Raw genomic sequence first — 12,348 nt, forward strand, 5'->3', positions numbered from 1 at the left:
TCAGGGTGCTTCTACTGAAATGTTCTTCTTTTTAATCTTCTAGTTCTTCAGGAGATCTTTTAAGTGGGATTCAAGTGCTTTATCATTTAGGGTGTCTCTATTCTTATGCCAGCCTGTGAAGTGTTTCGTTTGAAATTCTTCTGTTTTTGGCCCGTTTCCCAATCTGATTCATTGTTGTGGTCCGATGTGCCATCTTACATGGTATCTAGAATGGTAATGTCTTTCATTATGGCGATATATCTTGTACGTCTGGTATGTTGTATTTCAGGTTCTAGCATTCCTGGCATTTTGCTTTTCGGCTTTTCTGGTTTTCCGTTCTGCTGTTTCATTCACTACTTTGAGGTGCTTTGTGTGTTGACGTTATTTTCATGTCAGAAATACTAACAAGAGCGCAAAAATTCTTTGAAGTGTTCCTGGTTGCCTATTATAATTGATCATCTACTAATCTTCCCTATGGAATCATCGGTGTACACGGCTGTTAAAACTTTTTCACAAGTTCATCGGCCTTTTATGTCTTCGATGCCAGAGGAAAGTTACATTGTTACCTTTACGCCCTCTACCGAGTTGCTTATGGTACTACGGTATTCCAGGGAGTTTTCAAATAAACTATCGACACTACCGACACATTTGTACACCCTTACAAGATGCATAGATGGGATGGATTCACTGTGCGAACTGCGAAGGTTTCAGTATTAAATCTGTGGTTCTTTCTTTTCTGTGCTCGCAACGTAAATGTCAATGTCAAATATCTATCGTATTTGCTTTTTGTTTTTCTAATGATCAGATCAGATCTATCATCTATTACCCCTTGTAAATCTGGAAGGTGTGACTATTTTTATGGCTAGATAAAAGGATTGTATGAGATGAGTTGAATTGATAATGATTATCTCATTTACTTGAATTTGGATAATGACGAAGTTCTCTGTGAATGCATATCATGATACTGCAAAACAATTGTTTTTGGATAAAATTTTCAAAGGAAATAGATATGATGTACTAGAAAATAAGCATCTTTTTTTGTGCCATCTGTTCCATTAATTCTGCTTTTGGACATGTCCGGTGGTGCAAAGAAAAAACCTACCAAGACCCAAGGATGGGAAGAAGCAGGTTCAGAGTTTTATCAAGAAAGTTACCCTGCTGTAGATGGAGAACTAGATGTATATCAAAAAGATCCACAGCATTTAGCTACTTTGTTGCCTAGTAAACAAACAAGAGCAGGTAAAGACAATATTGAGTTTTATATTACTTTGAGAAATTGTTTTCTGATCGATGCTTTCTTCATGCTTTTTGCAGTTTCATCGAAAAGTGTTACAACATTCAATTTTATTTTGAACATTCAAGTGGAATGAATTTTTCTAAGTTGTCTCATATGCCTTTTCTGGAAACCTTATTCTTTTGTATGCGGATGAAATACATGTTAGTCTTAGATCTAAGCTACAACCTCGAAGAAATTAGTAATCTATAATATAAGTTGGCTCCAAATAATGTTTTATCTTCTTGTAATCAATAAATTCATGAAGTTTGAAAACCCTTCTAAAAAGACTATAATACAAACTTTATTGTGTTCTAGTGACCACATTACAAGCAACAATTCGTATGAGAACAAATAGAAGTACAGCTGAGAGAACAATTAGAAGGCATACCACTCTGAGATCAAGAAGAGACTCTACGGTAAATCGAAGAACATCAACTACTCAAGATGTTCAAGTTTCTATGTTACCTGATCTTTCGGAAAATATTTCAAATGAACAAAGTATATGGGAGGAGATAATGCAAATTAAAACCATGCCTATTCCAATGGCCCAAAAGAAGGAACTGAAAGCAAAAATTTTAGTGAGTATTAATAATTGATGACATAATTTTTTTCTTTCATTATATGAATTGCTTCAACTCTTCAATATGATCAATGCTCTTCCACCATATACTTGTGACACTGTAAGTTTCCTGTTAAAATTTTGAATGGATAAGCAATAAATCTCCATTTAAAATTTATGCTTTATAAAGTAAACATCAAGGTGTTGTCACCACATATAAACTCTTTGAAACTTGTTGGGGTCTCAAAGAACACTACATATAAATAATGGTATTGTAGTAACTGATGAGAGCCATAATTAAAACATGTAAGAGAAATGTATTATGTTATCATCATCATCATTCAGCCCTAAACCGTCCACTGCTGGACATAGGCCTCCCCAAGGCATTTCCATCTTTCTCTATTTTGTGCGGCTTCCATCCAATTGGTGTGGATTCTTTTCAAGTCATCGGTCCATCTGGCTGGAGGTCAGCCTCGGCTTCGCTTCTCTGCTCTTGGTCGCCATTCCAGAATTTTCCTCTTCCACCTTCCATCGTTAGATCTTGCAACATGTCCTCCCCACCTCCACTTAGCTCTCGTCACTCTCTCCAAAACATCATCCACACCCGTCCTTCTGCGAATCTCCTCGTTTCAAATTATGTCTCTTAGACTTATTCCCAGCATCGATCGTTCCAGCCTGCGCTGTTGTATTATGTACTAGTACAGTAATGTATGGATAATTTGAACAGAAAGTTGGCAGGACCTGTTCGGTTTATTAAATTATTTCGGAGTATAGAAATCATGTTGTATGATAACTATATCTATAATCCGAACGTCTTTCAGATTATGGAATCATTTCTAGAGTGTGCAAATTCATTTTCATAAAAAAATGCTGTACTTAATAATACTGTATATAAAAATATGTATTTCTGCCCATCAAAGACATGAATTCAATGATATGATCCCCTCTTTAGTGGACACTTTCTGAATAGGTTCATCTTCGTTGTCAGAGCTTTTATTTTCCCCAGTTACATCAGCAATTATCTCATCATCTTCCTAAAACTCTGAGTTGCAATTTTCTTCATCATCACCTTGTGTCCATTTTTGATTTTCTGTTTCATCTATTGGATCATAGTACAATTTACTTTATTCACTAATTCCACTGAATCAAAACCTTGATCTAGTACTTCTCCTGATACTATCAAAGATACTATCATTGTCCTGTTCGGATTGTTGAGTTCAGGCAGTTCGGATTTCATTTTTGCCAATTGGGCTGTTCGAATTATAGGGTACTTCGGATTATCCATACTTTTCTGTAATTCAAAATCCATTAAATCGCCAGGGAAAGTTTCAATTAGTTTGCTTATTTGTTTAATTCTGGAATGAATGGAATGTATCAAAATTTTCTCAAAATCCATTGAGTATTATGCTCTTCACTCATAAGATCAATTTGAATGATGTATGTCTAACAATTCATTAACTCATTTCATAAATTGCTGTCATCTTATAGTTTTTCATTTTTGATAAAAAAAGATTGATATCAAACTACATATTCACATGATAACAATAACTTGTATTTCAACAAGCTCATACCCCATGTGATACCATTTTTAACAAATGACGAAGCTATCAACTTCAGTTAATCTGTACAATTCTCAATTTAAGTTGAATTAATTTTTATCAAAATAGAGGTCTCTCAAACAATTTGTTTTTATATGATAGATCCATCCAATTTTTCAAAAATATTCATTCCTTTGAAATTTTTGCACTTATTAATTTATAACCTGCGAAATACAAAATTATTAATGAGTTTTATTGCTCCTTAGAAATTTATAATTTGATCCTTTAACATTGGACTATGGTATATCACATATTAGTTCCACGTTCAACTGTCTCTGTTCCATAGATTGGTGCACTCCCTCACTCCAAGAGCGTCTCGGTCTACCTCTTTTCCTTCGTCCTGGCGGGACCCATTCAAATAACCGCCTAGGCCATCGATATAAGCCCAGAATATATATATATATAACATTGGACTATATGTTTTCAGAACCAACCCAATTTACGGTTACAAGGCTATGAACAATTCAAATGGAAACGGAGGAAATTATGGAAAAAATTGCACACCAAATTATCTGAATGGTATGATAAAATTGAACTGTGGAAAGGTGATCTCAAAACAATTGAAGGACGTTTTGGTACTGGAGTTGTATCATATTTTCTTTTTCTCAAGTGGCTTTTATTTTTAAATATTTTTATATTTGGTATTATATTCTTTTTCATCACACTGCCATATATTGCCTGGAATCCAGAACAAAGAGATGCAAATTATACAAATGTGACAGCAATATGTTCGGAAGAACTTAATCCAGTCAATACAATGTTGAATTTGGTACAAGGCACAGGTTTCATGGAATGTACATATTTGTTTTATGGCTATTATCCTTCTGAAATATTGACTTATCCTATAGGTAGTGCTAACATATATTACAATTTTCCATTAGCATATGTAATAGTGACATTCTTGTATTTGATTGTGTCTTTAATGTGTATGGTAAAGGCAGGAGCAAGGAGGTTTAGAGAAAGACTGATTGAAGGTGAAGGCCAATTTTACCTTTTTTGTAACATAATTTTTGGAGGATGGGACTTTTGTATACATGACGCTAAATCAGCAGCAATCAAGCACCAAGCTATATTTAATGAAATAAAAGGAAATTTAGAAGTTGAAAGAATGGAAGATGAAAGACGGAACCGAACAAGTAGTGAGAGAACAAAATTATATTCAATAAGATTGCTGGTGAATTCTGTTGTTATAGGAATATTAATTTTTTGTGGTTGCTCAATCTATTTCATATTCAGCTTTTGTACAGACAAAATCAAAGCATTTACAGATGATTCCATCAATTATGAAAAACTTGTATATGAATTTTTACCGTCATTTACTATTGTCGGTTTGAATATGTTCATTCCGTTCATTTTCCAATATCTCATAATTTTCGAAAATTATACACCACTGTTCGTTGTGAGATTAACACTGTTCAGAACAGTATTACTCAGAATGGCGGCTTTGATAGTTTTTTATGCTTCTATGTATTCTAAAATCACTTGTGAGGGAGAACATTGTAAGTTATCAACTAATTGTTGGGAGACTTACGTCGGTCAACAAATATACAAACTTTTCTTAACTGATTTTGCGTCAACTATTATGGTTACATTCTTTATAAATTTTCCAAGATCTCTTCTTGCATATCATTTCAACAACAAATTCTGTACATTTATTGGCTCACAAACTTTTGATTTACCAAAGCATGTTCTAGATGTAGTTTACTCTCAGACTCTCATTTGGATTGGATGTTTCTACACTCCACTCCTTTCACTTATGTCTGTTTTTCACTTATTCTGTATTTTTCATATCAAGAAGTTTGCTTGCTTGGTCAATTCTAAACCTAGTGGAATTATATACAGAGTATCACGATCCAATTCTATGTTCATGATTTTTTTATTGGTATCGTTTATATTTGCTTTACTGCCATTAATGTTTTCTGTATCGGAATTAGCACCCTCTACAAGCTGTGGACCATTTCAAAATGATCCTTATGTTTGGTATACGGTGGAAAAACTTTTTCAAAATGCTCCAAAATGGTTTCAGGATTTTATTTCTTTCTTGAGTACTGCCGGTTTTGCTGTTCCTGTTATAATACTTTTATCTCTTTCATTGTATTATTTCACGGCAGTGAATTCAGCTAACCGGCATATGGTGAAAGTATTAAAAAATCAGTTAGTTTTAGAAGGCCATGATAAACAATTTTTATTGGAAAGACTCAGTATGTTCATCAAGCAGCAACAAGAGAATCAGAAACGAATGAAAAGAATTGAAATGGCACAGGAAGCTGAAAGAAATAAGAATAGTTCCTGAATCTAGGTTATTTTCTGTCATATCAGTACAAGTGTTTAAAAATCGGGTATTTTATTTTGTTATTTAATGAATTGAAGTTCATATTTCTATTTATCATTGATTCCAAAAGTACAAATCGCACTCAATGATTTATAATAGGTTAGTTTCTAAATTTTTCTTTACCTTCTCATTGAAGAAGAATGGTTTCAACTGATGTGTAAACATTTATCTGTATATATCTTAGATATACTTATCTGAAGGACTTCAAGTACTACATTCATGTTTGACCTGACACTTAAGTTTCAGAAGAAAAAACTGATTTAAAATTAAAGACCCATTAAGTTGTAGCCTTTCTTATCAACAAATTTATGTATGTATATGTATTCATAATTCTATGAATTTGATTTGTTCTTTTTATATTCCTTCTATATGTGTCCTGTCAGCATTGAATAAATAATACCAGACAACATAATCTATATATTTCATAAATAATTGTATGGATATTAATTTTATCTAGTCATACTTGTGATTTTGCAGAACTGATAATATTTTTCTGTTCAAGCCAAAAAGCGAAATTTTTATTTTATAGTATAGTAAAAATGTATATCCTAAGCCCTGTTGACAGTGACATTGATTCATTTTATCACTTTTCATATATAATAATAATAATCGATATATCCACTTTTTCTTCCATATTGAATTTTTGAAAATTTTTTGCTAATTGAAATGAGGTATATTTTTATATTTATGACTTTTATATTATATTTTAAACTTGTAATTTTATGAATGAATATTCAAAACTCTTTTTTTTTCTATTGTACCCAATTAATGTTGATGTCTACAGGATATGAAGAAAATATTCAATAGCTGCATGTTGAAAACTACATTGTAGAATGCAAACAAGTTGTAACAATATGTACTGAAATTTTTATTTACGATATGATTAAAAATTTGAAAAGCTGAATTTTTTTTCATTCCAGTATTTGATACGAACTATACTACATTGTAGAATGCAAACAAGTTGTAACAATATGTACTGAAATTTTCATTTACGATATGATTAAAAATTTGAAAAACTGATTTTTTTTTCATTCCAGTGTTTGATACGAACTATATCAAATATTAGATGGAGTAGTCCGTTACCTTGTGATGTTCATATTAAATGAGATAAGAATAAATGACTTTGTTTTCTGAGAACATCGTTTTTTTTTTCATTTCGCGAATAACTTTAGTCTATATCTAATTTATTTGATCTTATATCATTGTAAACAGTAAATGGATTAAAATTAATGAAAAGCCAGATCGGTTCTATAATTTTTCAGTAGGCATTACACTTCTGATGCTCTTCATTTTGAAAATTTAAAAAAATTATATTCAAATAACCCTAGAGCAAAACTACGACTACCGGTAAGATGTCAATGAAATTTCTGAACATCTACAACGCCTATGTACCTTTTTCTAAGTGACTCAGTTAAATGTATAAGAATAAAAAAGTTCTTAGAACTTGTATCGAGTTTTTCTTCCAAAAATAAATGATAGAAGAAATTCGAACACAAAAAATGTAAAAGTTCTTTTTCCCGTTATACTTTGGCGACCCCTGAACAACAGCAACTCGATCATGCCCACTGAATCAACTTACCTTTTGTGTGACGTCACCAGTGGATTGTTAACGTGCTAGCTCCGACATACGACAGCGGCGATTCGCCATATCCCAGGGTACAGTGGCGGGGCCGAATGTCGTAGCTTGTAGACGAAAATATGTTCAGTTTCCCAGCCATCTTGTTGAAATCTGAAAGTATGCTTATTCGAGGTGTGTGTTGATTTTTTGAGAAATTCTGAGTGTTTCGAGTTTATTAATGGGTGAGTTTCGTAGTTTTTGAATAAAGTTTCTATTAGAAAAGTTCTTTCGGGGGCCAGTGCAGTGTAATCGGTGTAAAATAGTTTCCAGGATTCTTCCTCTAGCTTTCTCTCTGTTAAAAAATATTCTTATTAGAAGAATAAGAAGCAGCTGTGTCAATCGATTATTAAAAGACGGTTTTAGGTTAAATAGTTGGTTTGGAAAAATTATCATAGATCAATTCGGTTAGTGTGGATAACTCAATAGGGGTCAGTGCAGCATTATTTTATTATTAGTGTTATGTAGGTATAACTATTTTACTGTTCCTTTTTGAGACATGGTCCCGGATCGATTTTTTGTATTTAGTGATCGTCTCATTTATAACAACTGATACTGTGATTATTCTAGAGTTTATGTTTCTCTGGGCAGGTGGGCTGATTCACCAAAAAAGACAGTTGAGAATCTCTAAAGTAATTCCTATAAATGACTCATTCATCGCCTCGGGTCCTTTTGCGGTGGCTAAGTGTTGTGGTGCTCAATAAGCGATACTTATTTAATATGTACTCATACAAACTCTTAATCGATCAATTGATCTTAGGTTCAACAAACACGAGAAATCTGACAGCTACAGCTGAAAATCTGACATTGATACGCGTTCTTAGTTGTGATCGAAAACTAGTGCAAACAAAACAGTAATCAAATTGCCCGTTACGAAATCCGGCTCGAAATATTCTCTATTGTTATTACTCGAGTTATAGCCATTCTCAATTCTTAACCTGCACAAGCTTCCCAATAAAATTTCAGTTTTAATCTGTAGTATTTGATTTCCATATATGTATTCATTTCATCCGAAAAATTCGATTCTTTCTTGATTTTAATCTATAAATATTTTCAACATTGTTGATTATCACCATTTCTGAGCCAATTTCTATCATTAAATCGCTCCACTTTCTCCACAGAATTTAAATCATTTAAGTGCTGATCTGGTGTTATTCAAAATGAAATGTTATATGGGCTTGTGGTGAAAGATTTTGAACCTTATCTTTTCCCATTCTCTTTATCAAATTTTTACTACTGAAGTATTCCCAAAAGTTCACGTTCTGCAAGTTCAACGTGTGAAGGGGCGTGATACCATAGAACAGTGTTGTTGATTTATTATTGAAGGATAAGTGAACATTAACTGTAATAAGGTGGGTGTAAATTATTTTGTAATATTGTATTATCAATATCACAGAACTTACAAGATTCTACTTGTGAATGTTGTTCTTCTTTGATAAGAATTCTTATAAGATTCATCTATTCTCCTATTGATTTATGGCATTGTTTTTTCTTTCCCAATTATTGTTCATTATCAAGGTTAGACTTGAATTATGTGAACGTATAAAAGTCCAAATAATTGAAGTAGGTACATATTCTCTATATTTCGATTACCTATTCATTTCATAGAAGAATGTCATTCAAAGGTTTGTTAATTGATCTCAATTCATACTTCTTGAGTAATTGAACTGGACAACATATGCAACAAATTCAATTCGTAGTGAAATTTTTGGCGAAGTCGCAATCAAATTTTCTTCCGTTATTTTGACTCCATTTTAATATTTCCGTCTATTCCCTAGGGCACACTTTTTATAATCATTTCATAAGGAAACGTCTAAATTAATCTATTTCATTATCGTCTAAAAACTGACAGAATGATCAAATATCTTACTTAACCTCATTTAATATTGTAATTGTTTTGTAATTCGAAGTGTCTGTTTTCGTTGAACAATTTTGCTATCAGTGAATTGAAATATTTTTTAAACAGTTACGGTAAGTCCCTATAATATATACCTGTAATATTTGGAAGCATTTACAGTTAACTACTTTGTTTTGGACATTGCACTACTATGGTTCAATTCATTATCATTACTGTCAAAATATTTTTTCTTTCATCATTTGAATTTGAAGGTTATGCAGATTAAGTTTTCAAGTTGAATTCTGATTTAATCGATCATCAGGTACTTAGTTCTTGTATTATTTTCGAGATTGTTAGGATCGTTTGTCCATAATCCAAAATATGCCCTTATGTTTAAACAATGTCAAGGGTTCAATTTGAAGTCGGAAGTACTACTGTTGATAATTTGATGTGAACACCGCAACCAACTTTGGCTAGAAGCAATTGTTTTTAGAATGATGTATTTTTTGTTAGAATTCTTTCTTCTTCTTCAACCACGACAGTGGCTAATATGGGTCCGCTCGAGCTGAATTCTTTCATTTATCTCAAACTTATAACCATATTTTTACAATTTTTTTTTTATAAACAACAATCAGGAATTCTCTAGCATAGAGAAACTGAAACGGATATTAGTAGACCCGAAATCCAATGCAGTCTTTCTTTTATCATAATGATATTCATGATACAAATAGGTAATGTTTGAAAAATTCGTCCTTGATTGTAATTTCGAATCATTCATTATAAAGGAAAACTTTTTAATGGTCCAGATCGTTTAGAATTACGGTGTATTTAAAACTTTCCGGAATGATCTTGAAGTTGATTTACCAGGATCGACCTTAGTCTCGAAGCTTCTCCAATTTGAAGTTAATAATTTACAATAACATATTAAATAATGGCCTATTATTTGTACTGTTTCACGCAATGGAGAATAGTATATCATCACATATGTCTGGCCTCCAATCAATTCGACTGAGAGAAATGTTTGATCTGAATACTTTTGTTTCAAGCAGACCTGTTCACTGTCCTGGACGTGATTATTTTTGCTCCAATTATTCACGAATGGGAGTTTCATGATCGGAGATTATTGTTGCTACTCTAGAAATATCCTTTCATTTTAAAGAATGTCCATGTACTTTTACTTTTTGAAGTTTATGCTTTATAGAAGTTGAAAAAATGAAAATTTTTCTTCCATTGAATATGCTTTGACACATTGATAATCTAAACATACATTATCTAAGTTTATGTAAATAAATGTAATGTTGTTCTATGACTTAAATAATTCCTTACAGATGTCAAGTTGACAATTTGGTTTTTATCTTGAAACTTGAAATGATATTTTTCAAACAGAATTGCTTGTTTTATAAGATAATAATCAAAATCAATTTTTTGATTTCTTAAGCTAATACAGAAAAGTAGAAATTTCTGAAACGGAGGTGGTTGATTTAGTACGTTTACATTAAAAAATTTGTTTTGCTAAACAATCATTTTTTATCTTTAATCATTGTTTCTCTAGGTCGTTAACCATATTACTCTTTTTGATATCGACACAAAACAACGATCAGCTTGAAATATGTAATCGATATTATTGTGATAGGTCAAATAATTCGATTTTAATGATCATGAGAGGCAGTTGGCAATTTTTTTTTTCGATTCGGAAGCTGAGCGTTGATTCACAAATTGGTGGCTTCATTTTGGGAACAGTTGAAACAAAAAACCATATTCACCGTCCACACAACTACTTATATAAATAATTTCAAATGATTGTGAGAGTAGTTTTAGATTTTTTCTGTAGAATGCCTTGTGATGATTTCGTATGTCACTTGCTCTTTCAGTCATAGATCGTAAAAAAGATAAAGGCGGAGAAAAGGGGGGTATTATAATAGTTAGGAATTATTTTAGAGAAAACTCCTGGTGATATTTCATTTTTTTTTTTGAGAAATCAGTTCAACCACGTTGCGAAAATTTTTTACTGAACAAAACCAACTTACTTTGCAGTGTTCTACCTATTCTAGCATCGGGGCCACTTCTTCAACACCTTGTACATTATTATGTATGTAATGTCGATATGTGCATAGAAATCAGCCTTTGCGAAAAAGGAAAAACAAACGATGAATTGAAACGGTTACGGTTTTTTATATGAAGTCATTTTTTACAGACTTTTACTTCAAATTTCTGTCTCTTTCTCTAAAAGTTTTTTGTTAACTTTTGAATTTGTTGTATTATTTGTATTAATAAAGAGTTCTGATGCACTTTCTGATTTTTGTCAATGAATTTATTATTAGTGGAGCAAAACTTCGATTGAAAGTCGATATTTTTTCAAATTTGATGGTGGCACATGATTTTTTTAATGCAAATTAAAATGAACAAAGTGGAGTTCAAAATTTTTCTACTTAAAGCTTCACGTAGTTTTTATTAGAACAAGGTAATGAAACAAAATCCCGTGCAGACATAACAATCCAATCATGCGATACATGAACTAAATGGATGGTGACGGTTAGGAACAGTGGTTTAAACTTTCGCTGAAGTCGGGAGTTCGAGCCCTGAACCGGAAAAGAAATTTTCTGGTCGGGTTATGTCAACCATTTGCTATAAGAGTATAAGCTAAACAATTAGGTAACGGTGCTATGGCGACAGGAAACAGTATAAAAAATGAGGAAAGCACTGCCACTGACGTAAATTCGAATGCTATTAAACGCTAGTTTATTAAGTGTCAATTACGCCCTTGAAAACTGCATACCTGTAGATATCCAAGGGTGCAATTAGCGCATGAATGAGAATTTCTCAAAAGCTACTGGCTTCATGATTTCTTCATTTTTTTTTTCGAAATTCCTCATGGTTTATGGTTCTGACGACGCTATCAACAAGAAATTTTGCAAGAATCTTGGAATTGTTATACATACTGGCAAAGTCTCGAATTTGATCCATATTCTGCTTGATTTTTTGTTAGTTCTGATGACTATCAACGCGACATTATGCAAGAAACTTGTAAATCTATCCCGATCGGATCTTCCACGAAAATTTTTGTTTTGTATTTGTTTGTATTTGTTTTCCAATATTATTCTTGAATTTCTCATAGTTCTTATGATGTGATCAGATTGAAATTGTTATTTTAT

The 12,348-nt window shown here is 32.2% G+C and overlaps 2 protein-coding genes across 7 annotated transcripts in view; both read left to right on the forward strand.

Moving 5' to 3' along the window:
* Positions 1–724: 724 nt before the first annotated feature.
* On the forward strand, positions 725–6,764 carry LOC123673029 (transmembrane channel-like protein 7). Its single transcript, XM_045607437.1, has 3 exons — positions 725–1,218; positions 1,571–1,833; positions 3,840–6,764. Exons 1-3 carry the CDS (start codon positions 1,053–1,055, stop codon positions 5,703–5,705), a joined length of 2,295 nt encoding a protein of 764 aa, XP_045463393.1. The 5' UTR covers positions 725–1,052; the 3' UTR covers positions 5,706–6,764.
* A 633-nt stretch (positions 6,765–7,397) lies between these two features.
* The window catches only part of LOC123673027 (serine/threonine-protein kinase MARK2), a 74,058-nt gene continuing 69,107 nt past the window's right edge, over positions 7,398–12,348 (forward strand). For 2 of the 6 annotated variants that reach the window (XM_045607431.1, XM_045607434.1), the window contains exon 1: positions 7,398–7,544. The gene's annotated coding sequence lies outside the window, so the exon portion shown is untranslated. Of the gene's footprint in view, positions 7,545–7,664; positions 7,824–8,564; positions 8,712–12,348 lie in introns of those variants that run through there. The other 4 variants (XM_045607436.1, XM_045607435.1, XM_045607432.1 and 1 more) reach the window with 4 other exon arrangements.

The sequence above is a fragment of the Harmonia axyridis genome, chromosome 2, assembly GCF_914767665.1.
Source record: "Harmonia axyridis chromosome 2, icHarAxyr1.1, whole genome shotgun sequence".
NCBI classification, from domain to species: Eukaryota; Metazoa; Arthropoda; class Insecta; order Coleoptera; family Coccinellidae; genus Harmonia; species Harmonia axyridis.